We start from the raw sequence: 13,985 nt of genomic DNA, 5'->3' as shown, positions 1-13,985 counted from the left end.
TTTTTCTTTCTCAAGATTGCTTTGGCTATTCAGGGTCTTTTGTGTTTCCATACAAACTGTGAAATTTTTTGTTCTAGTTCTATGAAAAATGCCATTGGTAGTTTGATAGGGATTGCACTGAATCTGTAGATTGCTTTGGGTAGTAGAGTCATTTTCACAGTGTTGATTCTTCCAATCCGAGAATGTGGTACATCTCTCCGTCTGTTGTATCATCTTTAATTTCTTTCATCAGTGTCTTACAGTTTTCTGCATACAGGTCTTTTGTCTCCTTAGGTTTATTCCTAGGTATTTTATTCTTTTTGTTGCAATGGTAAATGGGAGTGTTTCCTTGATTTCTCTTTCAGATTTTTCATCACTAGTGTATAGGAATGCAAGAGATTTCTGTGCATTAATTTTGTATCCTGCTACTTTACCAAATTCATTGATAAGCTCTAGTAGTTTTCTGGGAGCATCTTTAGGATATGGCAGGTGGATTCTTAACCACTGCGCCACCAGGGAAGTCCCTCAATGTTTTATTTATCTGCATGGTCACAGTGACTTGAGCTATCCAAAAATCACTTTAAAATTTAAATGTGATACAATTGTAATCTGGGAATGACATTTTAAGGGGACACTGAGATACCCAAAGAAGAGTAAAAGGGTGAGGGGACCAGAAATAATGTTGTAACAGAAAAGCTGAATGAGTTGGGAGAATTTAATTCAGAGACAAGATTTAAAGGGAATATAAATTCATTTGTCCACTCATTTATTCAATCATTATGTGCCAAGCATAGTGCTGGGAACTTGGGATTCAACAATGAATACATCTGAGTAGTATCCCATTTATATATGTACCATATCTTCTTTATCCATTCAAAACCATAATGGAAAATATATATATATATGTATACATATATATATATAACTGAATCACTTTCCTGTACAACAGAAATTAACCCATTGTAAATCAACTATACTTCAATAAAATAAAATAAAATAAACAATGAATATGCTACAGTCACTGCCCTCAAGGAGTACAGAATCTATTGGGGGACAGGGGTGATTTATAATACAATGTGCTAACCACTACAGTAAAAGCAAGCACAGGGAGATATTGGGAATTCATAGAAGGAGTACCTGGCATAGACTGGGAGGTGGGCAATAATCAGGGACAGTTTTCAGAAGAAGATAACATCTTTGTTCATCAAAGATGACGAAGGTTAGCCAGAATGAAGGCGAAGAAGGGAATGGATTAAAAGAAGAAAGCAAGAAAGAGGCAGCAGTGGATGTGAAGGCCCAGTAGTGAGAGGAAATGTGATCCATTAAGGGGACCATGTATTCATCAGCAAAGCTGGACCATCAGTTGGAAGGGGGGAGTGGCAGGCTAGGGGGCTAGAGTGAGCAGAGGACCCACACATGGCAGGCCATGGCTCACCTGCTGTGGAGGGTACAGTTTGTCCTGAAAGTTGTGAGGAGCAATAAAGGGGGGAATGATGGGTTCAGAACATGCACTAGCAAGATCACTCTGGCTGCAGCATGGAGGAGGGACTGCAATGGGGCAACACAGGAGGCTATAGCAGTAATCTAGGGAGCCTGATCTACTTTGCAACAACAGAGATGCTGGCAAGTAGACAGACTCCACAGTGATTCAGAAGGTAGAACCTATAAATGTAGGGACTGACTGGATGTGGGGCTGAGGGAGACCCAGGAAGCAGTGAACGATGCCTGGTGGGTCCCCTGGAGTTAGCATCCGGGTGGATGTGGGAGAATTTACTGAGACAGGAAACCTAGGAGAAAAAGTATGTTTGGAGGGAAGATGACTAGTAGAGCTATCACCTAGAAGAGGGAACAGCTCTGTTCTGAGGGCTTAACTCAATCTTTACGAGTGGGTGCTAAAGGGACACAAATCTCAGCTCACGAAAAGAACGTTCTGAGACATAGCTACATGAACATGGAACAGGTGCCTCAGCCAATAAAGTGCATTCCTGCCACAGGGCTGTTCAGGAAGAGCCTTGAGGATGACCATCTGGCAAGGAGAGGGGAGTCGGGCACCTAAGGAGAGCAGGATTAGATGGGGGCCTCTCCTTCTCCTGCTTCACAACACAGGCAAGAGTCTTCTATAAACACAGAGCTGGCCATGGCACTCTGCTGAAAGTCGTCTAACAGCTTGCCAGTACGTTGAGGGGAAAGCTCAAACACCAGGCCCCAGGAGCCAGCTCCTGTCACCTCCTTTTCTCCTATCACTCCTACTGTTCTCCCCGCCTTTCCATTCCCTCCCCCAGCCCAGCACCCCTCCCTGGGCTCCAGCCTAACTGGCCTCCTTCTGAACACATGGAGTTGCTTTTCCACCCAAGGGCCTTCACTTACACTCTCCCCACCCTCTGAAATGCCCTTCTCTGGCTCTTGATGTGGCTAGGTATTTCTCATCCTTCAGGCTGAAGTGGAATGCCACTCTCCCCTGGCCACCCCGTCCAAATCTAAACACAATCCTGCCCAGTATTCTCTCACTTCAAAATCTGCTTGTTTCCTTCATAACACTAATTATAAAGTATAATTATTTGTATACTGGGGGGAGGTGGTCTGTACGCCTATGAGACAGCAAGCTCCAGAGGATGAGGACCACATTGTATTCCTAGTGGGTAGGACAGCACTGAATAAATAGGAGGCACTCGATAAATACTTTTGTTTAGTTATCAATATGGGGCACAGAACATGGCAAACCTAGGGTGGCATATTAAAATCACCTGTAGGACTTTTTCAAACTGCATTCCTCCCATAACAAAAATCACTTCTGGAGCAAACTACCATTACTATTTGGGAGGCTGTCATATCCCTAAAGGAAGATGCTGCAACAAAGGGCTGAGAACCACTAGATCAGATAGTCTCTTTCCAGCCCAAAGATTTTATAATACTCTGTGAATATAAATGATAGTTTTTAAAAAGCCAAGCTAATTCACTTTGGTTTTGGTTAAAACCAAATCTGAGAGAGTTGAAAAGTTATCCTGCTGCTTCTCTGCCTTACTACTGTCTTTTTCAACTCCATCCTGCTTTTTATACCATGATGAACTTTGACCTAAAACACCAGGAAAAGTCCTTGTTTTCATTCAAGGCTAATAGTCAGTCTGTCTGAATAACATTTTTTTCTAGAAGTAGTGGTAATAATTAAAGGCCCTGCCCTCTTCGAACTGAATGTAACAAGTGACCCTCAGTCCCCATGCCTCTACTCAGTGGACATGGCTCTCATGCCCAACAAGCATGAAAAAAGAAGCCTCAGAGCATCGCCTGGCAGAGCCAAGCACTTGGATGAGGACTAAAAGACCTACCCCTCAGGACCACAAGACAGATGATCCACTGGTGAATAAACAGTGGATGTATTTTAACACAGAATAAATTGTTTAAGAAGGAAACACACTCTAAGAGTAATATGTTCATAGCAAGAAAGCTGTGGGTAAGATATACTGACACTATAATAAAGCAATCAAGGAAGTGACTTTGGGGGAGGGGACAGGAGAGTAGAGCCAGAGAGACAGAAGGAGAGACTTTAAATTACCGGCAGTAAAGCCCAGTGGCAAAAGAACCAAGACACTGGGTAGAGGGGGTAAGGAGGGGCATGGAAGGGAAAGTAGAAGCTTAAGCTACATCTCAGCAGATAAGGGCTGTGCAAACACTGACTACTGCCCTAAACCCAGAAAGACCTGGGCACACAATGGAAGGGTGATCCGGCTCAATGGTGGCTTTTCAGTCACCAGTGTGAATACATACACACAGAGCAATCACCTTCAAGTGTCATCTTCAAGTACAGTAATAAGATGTTAACCAGCTGAATAACTGAATATGTAACAAATATGATCTAGAATTCTTTCAGCTTAAGCAGGTCCTTCTACTTGAGAACCTTAATCTTCTAGAAGTAAGTTCTCAGGCCTGTCAGAAGAACACTTTGAAGAGGCTCAAGTCTTTAGTATCCATCCCAGTATGGGACAATGTTAGCATGAATTAATGAAAATTATCTTCCTTCTGTAATAGCTCAATCTCTTGTGCACCAAAGATACATAAATGACAACTTGGCTGGTCAATTTAAATTTCACCACATTACTCTTTCCTTGCCTCTTTCCGGGAAAGATGTCAGTGAAGCATGACACTGCCAAAAGATGGACAAGCAAGACAAAAATAATAAGCATTATACAAACCAGATCATCAAAGCATGAAAACAGTCAAAGGCACTGAATCTTCTGTTTCTGCATAATCTGGAGACTGAAGGAAAAGCATTCCACAGACCAAAATAAATAGTTCAACATGTCTAATTTTATCTTTCTCTATGAGGTCCTTTCTTTTCAGTCAATACATAGCTAGGGTTACCTAACTGGTCAGATTTCTTCTTAGCCACATACACACTTTTGAGGTCTTATAAAAAAAGAGGTGTCATCCCACAAGCCTCTTCTTCACTCCCAACTATGTAGATATTCATGCTCAGAGGCACATGTCACTCGCTCGCTCTCACCTATTGCTTGGAAGTGAATCTGAGACTGCTGGGCTGCTGTGTTGAGAGGATCCAGCCCGGGTATTCACCTACAAGTAAAGAAAGGATCTTGATCAGTCTGTGTTCTGAGGACACAGTTCTAATTAACCTGTAATTTGCCACAAATTTCTCATTTCACTATGAAGGTTAATTAGCTTTTTACTAGACAGACCCATGGTTGGAGTCTATTCAGTATATAGGTTATAAAAACTGTACAACCTGTATATTACATAATACTTTGCTCCTGTCATTATTCAAATACTTAAATAGTGCTGAAAAAGGGAGAGATAAACTGGGGACATTTTCAATTCACTGCCTAGAATTGAATTCAACTCTAGTGAAAAAATTCAGTTCACTGTTTCTTTTTGTTTTATATAAAAAACAGTATGTTCAAAAAAGTATGTTAAGAATACATCCAAGGGTTAGTAGTGAACCTCACGATATCACACCCCTTCAGCTTTAAAACCAGGCAGAACATTGCAGAATGTTTCTTATTCACTGAAAAATGAGGTCCAAGTAATTAATTATAAAACGCTTGAGTCTAATACAATAGCCAGTTTTTCTTTTAAATGTAAAGCCTTAAGCAGAAATCCAGAATTCAAAATATGCAGAACAATGAAAGGACATTAAATAGATATATGTTTCTAGCATAAACATGTCAAAAGAAGAGGGGGGTATTCTGTGTGCAATATGCTTATGTGCTTAATTAATCACTGAAATGAAGTATATATTTTTACTCTAGTAAATCTTTGTGGAGACCAGTAGTACCCAGGATCATCCTGAAGAAACAGACCAACAAAAGAATTCCAAATAATAATAATTTTTTAAAAATACGGTATCAAAACCCCAATATGTACACATATTGAACAAATACTAATGAATCCCCCTCCACATCCCATTTAAAAAAAAAAAAAGGAACGCTTGTCAGAGCTTGAGAAAGTACAGTTTTATTTGACATTTCAATAAGTGGAACACAGCATTACAAATCCATCTAACTTTACTGAAACAATTATTGAAATTCGTACCTTCAGGCCATGTATGTTCCGTTCCCCAGGAGGCTTGCAGGCTGAAACAGTAATTGACTAAATTGTAGAACACATCAGGGCCATTTACAAATTTGCTCAAAATGAATCGTTTAAAAAGAAATGAGGGTGACACCAAAATTAGCAGAGAGAAATGATTGAAAAGTGGCTCCCAAGACCCAAAGTGGGAATTATGAACCAGGGTTTTTAACTTGCAGGAGTGAGCATTTATAAATGCAAAGAGCTTTCTGACACCACCTCATATAAATTCCAATTTCTGCTTAAAACATATAAAAATCAAGTTAACTGAGCTAAAATGATTAGATTCCTTTCATAATTCAAATTTCTGCCATCATCTTCCCTCACTCTATTACATTTGTATATCTGTTACCACTTCAGACTACAATGAAAATAGCTGGGGTTTTTGGAGGGGAGTGGGAGGAGGATCTTTTAATGCCAAAACAATTGCTAGAGATTCTAAGATGAAATATTTAAGTTTGAAAGTCAGTTTGCAAAGCAGCAAGCGGTCAAATTTGTTAGAATACAGATATATCATTAATTTCATGACATTTCTTGCAAATCTTGACATTTGCTAATATTTAAGTCTAAATATAAAGCAGTACCAGGGAAAATAATATTAATTTCCTGACACCATCTTGAGTTACAGGTTAGTACTTTTCCAATTCAGCAAATGCTTCTTCATCAAATGTTAAAAAAAATAAAGTGCTTCCTGCCCATGTTATAGGCTGCTTCCATCTGAAAACTACAGTGTCCTACATATTATATGTTAAGGGGCCGTCAATTTTGATTGATTGTTCAGGAAAGGATGAATTTGATTTTTTTTTTTTTTGCTCCTTTCTTAGATGTACATGTATTTTCCTCTGTTTCTGACAAGAAATAGAGCTGCTTAATAAGAAGAAGATGTGGCTAATAATTACAAAGCACATCAGTTGCTTTAGTTTTGTGTATTTCAAATATATTCAAAGTTATTATGTTACTTTCCTTAAAAAAAAATCTAAACCTCAATAAAGGATTTTTATTTGTTTTTCTAAAATACATTAAAATTACGACTCTAAATCCTCTTTCCTAAAGATGGAAATTAACTTTTTGAACAAAACAACAGTCACATACATCTGATGCTTGGTCCTTTAGGGACCATTAATACTTCCTAAGACAACACTTCAGAGCATTCCCTCTGAAGTAGCCAGTGCATTATAAACTTCATTTAGTAAGAAAGTAGCTAACTAAGGAATTAGAGACAGGCATCAATTCTTATCTCCTACCTTAACATCTGCCTCGTTCCTCAATTGGCTTCTTAAATCTTTATGACTGGAAATCTAAACAGTACTCAAGGGACTTCCCTCATGGCACAGTGGTTAAGAATCCACCTGCCAATACAGGAGACACGGGTTCTAGCCCTAATCCTGGAAGATCCCAGATGCCGCGGAGCAGTTAAGCCCGGGTGCCACAACTACTGAGCCTGCGCTCTAGAGCCCGCGAGCCACAACTACTGAGCCCGCATGCCACAACTACTGAAGCCCACGTGCCTAGAGCCTGTGCTCTGCAACAAGAGAAGCCACCGCTATGAGAAGCCTGCGCACCGCAACGAAGAGTAGCCCCCATTCACCGCAACTAGAGAAAGCCCGCGTGCAGCAATGAAGACCCAATGCAGCCAAAAATTAATTAATTAATTAAAAAATAAAAAGTAAACAGTATTCAAAAAAAACCCAGTAGCCTCATATTTCCTAACGTTGTGGAGTCAGAAGTTACTGTAAAGCTAGTGAATTTTCATACTTATTAATAGTTAACATATCTTTTAATTACAAAGAGAACTTAGCACTGAGCTGGGAGTTACTATCCAATGCAATTGTGCCACTTGGAATGAGAAGACCTGATGTTAAAAGAGAATTGTTTTCTCCTGTCCTCTGATTTGCTCAGTCTAGAGATTCTTTTTCACATGGGGCCTGACCACAGAATCTAAGGTCTGAGAGCCTCTAACCAACTCAGTAGACCCAAGCAATATACCCAATGTCTATACTCTAACTGTAAAAATCTGTATAACCTCTAAATTTATATAAATCTTACATAAAATTTTATATTTAGAGATTTATGTAAAATTATATGAAAAATAAAATTGCATCAAAGCTACACTTTGTGTAGATAAATAAGCAAAAAGCAAAAAACCGCAGAAAACTAAAGATATATAACAGTATGCACAAAACCACACAGATAGGGAGACTGAGTCTCATATTTTAAAAATTTTAAATTTGGCGTGGAACAACTGTATTTAATAATTTATCGGAGACTAAAAGGTTCTGTCCTAGGACTACATGTGACACTCACATGTCACATATTTTCTTTCAAGAATCTCCTCCCTACAATATACTCTTCTCCACACTCCTACCAAGCCCTCCAAACTACCCCCACGCACTCTACTAATATTTTAACCTACATAAGAGCATATAGCCCTTCTACTCTAAGCAAATAACAACTTAAACAAAATTCTTATTCAAAGGGTATGTTAACCACTTAAAAATTGTGACTCTGAAGTTACTTAACATCTCTGAACCTTAATATTCTCAAGTATAAAATGGAAGCAATAATAATAGGCATGACTGTTGGGAGAACTAGAAATGGTGACACACAAAGCAATATTAGTGTCTGAACAGAGAAGATGGCTAAAAATGGCTGTTATTATCATAGGAAGGGCACAATGATATGGACAGGGACACTGACAGGGGCTGTTCACAAGATAAAAGAAAACAAACAGAACTTAGAAAGATTCTGGATGAAGAGAAGTAAATACTTTTTGGAAAAAAAAAAAAAAGTGAAGGCCCTCAGCATTAGAATTATAATTCTCCAGGATACTTTCTAGGGTTTGCTACAAAAGAGCTACAAAATCATCCAGTAGGAAAGCAATGAATGGAAATTTTCAGCTGGTAAAAAAAATATTCCTTATGGAGAAACAATTTTGAAACTTGCCCAAATTCTCTGGTTATTGAAAATATTAAGAAATAATCTGCACCCTGTTCTTGGCTTAATACACAGAAATGGCAACATTATCATTTTTTTCTTTTTTTTTTTTTTTTTTAGTTTTTAGTCTTCAGGTGCAACAGAACTGAAATAATCATAATCTTGTTTCAGACACGCTATCAACGGCCCAATTTTACTTACTTACTTAGGTCTTTAATAAGTTATTATTAATAATGTACTAAATACTCCTAATCCTGCTGCCCATGTTAATGCTAGAAGAACAGCATTACTCTTGAACCCAGATCTTCTCATGGGCTGGAGACTATCAGTGCAAATAGGAGTCTACTGGTTAATTGAGCTATTCAAACTTCAGAGAGTTACAGGTAATGAAAGTTTAGAATGCTTAATTGGAAAACCCATATCATGATTATTTGTACAGTATCAGTTAACGAAGGTAAGTTTGACTTTTAATTATTTCAATTAAGTTATTTCTAGAAGACTTACTTAGAGAATTTTCTTATCTGTTCCATCAGTTAGAAAACATAGATTTCCAAGTGGGGCAATGTATAATGGGTAAAAGACTTAATGGTTTATATAATTAAACTGTTCTTTTTCACCATTATTCAAATTTTGAGGGAACATTTACATACAGCTGAGCAATCATATCTGATACAGGCTAGTACTATCAAACCTAAAGGGAAAAACAAATGATTTGACCAGGTGATTCACCAAGGGTCACTCTCATTAGCTAATATTTTTGGAAACTTAACCATCAAATTCCTATATATGAGGATTTTCAATTATTTAGAAAATGTCTCCCCCCAAAATCAAGCACCAAACATTCCACCAAAATACCGCTCCTAAAAACCCCCAGTAAATCTTGGTTTCTGCACTAGCTGAAAGCTTTCTACTCAATAGCAGCTCTGGCTACCATCATGAGCCACAATTTATAAATATCCAAAATTAAAGTCATTCATTTGCCTTGGTTTAGAAACCATGTGGACCCCCAAAGAGTTCTTTAAGCGAATGTAAGTATGTACTTCAAAAATGAAAACCAATCTAGTTAGTTTAATTTACTCTAGTAAATTAGATATTCTATCTGCCATAACTATAATACAGCCTGCAATCCCCACGATAATGAATACTTCTTTTGTTTTTTCAAATTAAGAGCTAAACATCATGTTATGTGCATTTAAACCTTTGGAAAACATAACTGTTGATGAAACAGTTTACTGAAATAATCATTGTTGTTTAGAATTTGTTCAACATTACCTCTTGGAAATATCTGCAGAGGCTCTATTAACTGTCCATTTACTTGCTGTTCCATTACTGTGGAATAATACTGCAAAGAGATTATAGAAAGAGATTACTCAGTAATATATGAATACTGGAACAGACACTTATGGGTTGTTTAATTCATAGTACTTTTGTAAATTACTTGTATATACATATCAGCCTCGAGAATTCTTCTTCCCTATTTGCACATCAAAATGACTATAGTGAATACTCAGGACTAAAAGTCCAGTATAGTGTTATCCTCCATATTGTCATTTATCTTTAAGAGTATAAAATGTTGATTAAGATTTTACGTTAGTATCTGATCTCTAGAAATGTTCTGAAAATGACATATATTTAAAAATGACACAAGAACTTCCTTGGCGGTCCAATGGTTAAGACTTCGCCTTCCAATGCAGGGGGTGCAGGTTCGATCCCTGGTTGGGGAGCTAAGATCCCACATGCCTCATGGCCAAAAAACCAAAACATAAAACAAAAACGGTCCACATCAAAAAAAAAAAAAAAAAAAAAAAGAATCTTATAAAAATAAATTTAAAAATAAATTAAAATGACACAAAAAGCATTTCGATCCCTGGTTGGGGAGCTAAGATCCCACATGCCTCATGGCCAAAAAACCAAACATAAAACAAAAACGGTCCACATCAAAAAAAAAAAAAAAAAAAAAAAAAAAAGAATCTTATAAAAATAAATTAAAAAATAAATTAAAATGACACAAAAAGCATTTTAGTAGAAATTTCTCAAATTGCCTTTTGTTCTTTTTCCCTGGATTTTACAAAGCAAAATGGAGACGCCTCACATTTAGCTTGGACCTATATGCCAGTCAGTTAATCAAACATTATTCATATTTGTGTATAAAAGGTACAGATAATGGAAATCAAAATCACAGAGACTGTGGAACAAGGAAACAAGATATGATCCATCCAAAGATGACAGGATTAATATGATAAAAAGGTAGCCCAGTTTCAAGCAAACATACCTTTCACGTTTTAGTCTTCTCAATACTTCAGTATAGATCAAATTTCACTTTAAAAATCTGGGCATGAAAAATTAAGTTCCAAGTTCAAAAAGCTTTCATACTCCATTATAAACAAGTTCATTCAGTAGGCTGTATTACGGTCTATCCCCATTTTCTTTAATATGCTAATTGGTGAGCATATGTCCACCTAACTTGCATGTGGCTTCTGTGCCCTAACTTTTTTTTTTTTGGCTGCACCACGTGGCCTGCGGGATCTTAGTTCCCCGACCAGGGATTGAACCCGCGCTCCCTGCATTGGAAGCACGGAGTCTTAACCACTGGACCGCCAGGGAAGTCCTTGCCCTAACTTTTTTTTAACACTTGACAAACAACAGTGATGTTCTTGGTGGAAAATATCAACGATGAAAACCACTGATTCTGTGTTGTGAGGAGCTATCACAGAGCAGAATTCCCCTTTAATACTTGTTGTTTCTATATTAAAAAACATAAGCACATTTTCTATTTAACTATCGTATTTTCAGAAGATTCCTCCTGGATAATCATTATTTGCTGACATTCTTTAAAAGTTTCTTTCTAAAAAATATGTACATATATCTTTCTATTGTTTTTATGTAATAATTAAAATTATTACAAGATCAAGTTTATTTTTCCCTTATAAATAAAGGGGAGTTATAAAATTCTACATCATCTTTAGAATCACAAGTTAACAAGTCTAAGGCTCTTCGCCCTAAAAACCAAGTGAAAGTGTATTTTTGATAGCTATGGACTGATATAAGTATACCCTGCCTTCTGAGTACATTCAAACTGTATAGGAAACTGATCCTCTCCTTCTATAGATGTAAAAACATATATACATAAAGCATAAACATGTGTGATACGCTCTCTGGAATACATACTAAGGCAAATGTCTTTCAGGAAACTATATTCCTTAAAATCACAGAAATATAGTGCTCGCCATTACTCAAGCAGTGATGACAAGTAAATGAAATATCAATCATGTAGGCTGTCAACCTTTTGGGACAGCAATAACTGTTAACAAGTAGTCTGGAAAAATTGTCCGAAAATGACTTGTCCTCAGCACACAAGTATTTGAGGTTTCATGGAAAATTAAGATGCCAGTGGCTATTTGGAACATTGCTCAGGTATTCTTTTTAATGGGAAATTTGCCGGTTATTGATCCACAGCATGTACCCTCTTGCTTCTGGAAGGCTGCAAGCAACTTTCCAATCAGTGGCTGTCAAAAAAATTACTGCCTTTTTATACTGATACAAGACAACAGCAGTGGTGGTGTTCTCCTATAGTTAATGCTTTTCTTTAATTAACTGCTATGTACAAAAGGTTAGTAATTTCAGTTACTACTTTACCACAATCCTAGAAATCAAAACAAATAAAATATCCTTATGCTTCACCTAACAAATTATTTACAAAGTTGTGTGAAACTGGTGCTTGGGGTCAAGTTTGAAAACAAATAACCTCAAATGTAAAGGGTCAGAACAGGTGCAAGGCATTTTTTTCCTACTATAAAACCTTGCATGCATGAAATTGACCTGTTTTCCAACTTTATTTATTTACCTCACAAAATATATAAATAAAAATGGTTTCCCTTTCATTTCAAATCAACTGGGAAACTATATATACTTTTATAATCATTGCAGGAACTTCTTAGCAATCTAAAAACATCTCTTTGTACAGTGATTAACACAGCCACGGTAATGATATTAAGTATGCCACTTGACATAAGCAAAGTAGTTAGGATTTCTCCAAAGCAAGTAGTTAGGATTTGTTTTTTGTTTTGTACAATTCTTCCAAATCCTAGGAACATTTTCTCCTGCTAAAATACTGGGTTTGATCTGTGTTTGTATTAACAGAGAATTTTGTGTTTCACACACCGAGGTAATTCACCATCAAGGACAAACTATTAAAGGGTGGTAATTAAACCCATGGCATGGGCCCACTCTAGGCAACCGACCTCTCAGGAGCCGGCCTGGTGAGGGTCGGGGGGCCATGGAGGAGGCACTAGGCCTAGAAGCTCAGGCCACTGCTCACAAGGCATTCCCTAAGGAACAAGAATAAAACGTGGGCCATGTGCAGTACCTCCTGGCACAGAGCAGTCCTGATGAGCCACAAGGCCTGTGCTGCCCAGTGAGATGAGCAAGGCACTTAAAGGAGTTACAGGCTCAAACCCTGGGGTCTCAGTACTGGCCACTTGTAGCTGATGATCTCAGTGAAGAAATGCTCACCTCACCTCAGTTTACTCAGTTGTAGAATGAAGGTGGTATGTACCCACAGGATTATTGTGAAACTCACATGAGAAAACATGAGAACACTTAATAAGCTGCAAAGCAAGTTCGTTTTAGATCTTCATTCTCTCTCAGGGTTTTATATATTCTCCCTTTAAGGGGATCTTTCCAATTTTGCTCTAAATAGCGATAAAATAAGCAATAATGACAAAGACAAGACTTCCACTAGATAAAAACAAAATGAAAAGACAACCAACCAAACCAAACAAAAATCTAAATCTTTTACGCCAATATACTTAATATGGCTTGGACAGAAAAGTAACAAAGTGACCATGATAACATTAATGGAGCCATAATTTGACATTATCCAAAAAGCTTCTTAGCTTAATCTCTATAATCCTATCCTGGCTTTCATTACCCCTAACACAAAGTCCTGCACATAGTAGGTGTCTGACAAATATTTACCGATTGAAATGGAGTCCAATCCCGATTCTGCCACTTATTAACCTGCATAGTCTTCAGGAAGTCATTTAACCTCACTGAACCTTAGTTTCCTCTGAATGAGAGTAAAGATACCTACTCTATTACATAGGGTTACTGTGAAGCTCAAAATTAAACTGCAGCAATAGAATTAGTGAAGGCATTTGTAAACTGTGATGATTAGTAGTTGAGGAATTTAAAAGTGAACCTCCTAGTAGTGAAACAATATTAAGCACAGCACTTTCTGAGTAGAAGTGTTATGGAATTTAAAAACACAAAAATGGTCATGTATAGGGCTTCCCTGGTGGCGCAGTGGTTGAGAGTCCGCCTGCCGATGCAGGGGACAAGGGTTTGTGCCCCGGTCCGGGAAGATCCCACATGCCGCGGAGCGGCTGGGCCCGTGAGCCATGGCCGCTGAGCCTGCGCGTCCGGAGCCAGTGTTCCGCAACGGGAGAGGCCACAACAGTGAGAGGCCCGCGTACCGCAAAAAAAAAAAAAAAAAA

The 13,985-nt window shown here is 37.8% G+C and overlaps 1 protein-coding gene across 13 annotated transcripts in view; it reads right to left on the bottom strand.

The window, feature by feature from the left end:
- Positions 1-13,985, bottom strand: part of MAP2K5 (mitogen-activated protein kinase kinase 5) — a 281,510-nt gene that overhangs the window by 233,147 nt on the left and 34,378 nt on the right. For 12 of the 13 annotated variants that reach the window (XM_055088056.1, XM_028494957.2, XM_055088057.1 and 9 more), the window contains 3 exons: positions 9,763-9,832; positions 5,521-5,561; positions 4,478-4,545 (listed from right to left, as the gene is read on the bottom strand). In XM_055088056.1, the coding sequence (XP_054944031.1) occupies positions 4,478-4,545; positions 5,521-5,561; positions 9,763-9,832 (179 nt within the window). The remainder of the gene's footprint in view (positions 1-4,477; positions 4,546-5,520; positions 5,562-9,762; positions 9,833-13,985) is intronic. The other variant, XM_055088059.1, reaches the window with a different exon arrangement.

The sequence above is a fragment of the Physeter macrocephalus genome, chromosome 11 (genome assembly GCF_002837175.3).
Source record: "Physeter macrocephalus isolate SW-GA chromosome 11, ASM283717v5, whole genome shotgun sequence".
Lineage (NCBI taxonomy): Eukaryota > Metazoa > Chordata > Mammalia > Artiodactyla > Physeteridae > Physeter > Physeter macrocephalus.
Note: the sequence above shows the minus strand (reverse complement) of the source record. Positions and strands in the feature narration are given on the sequence as shown.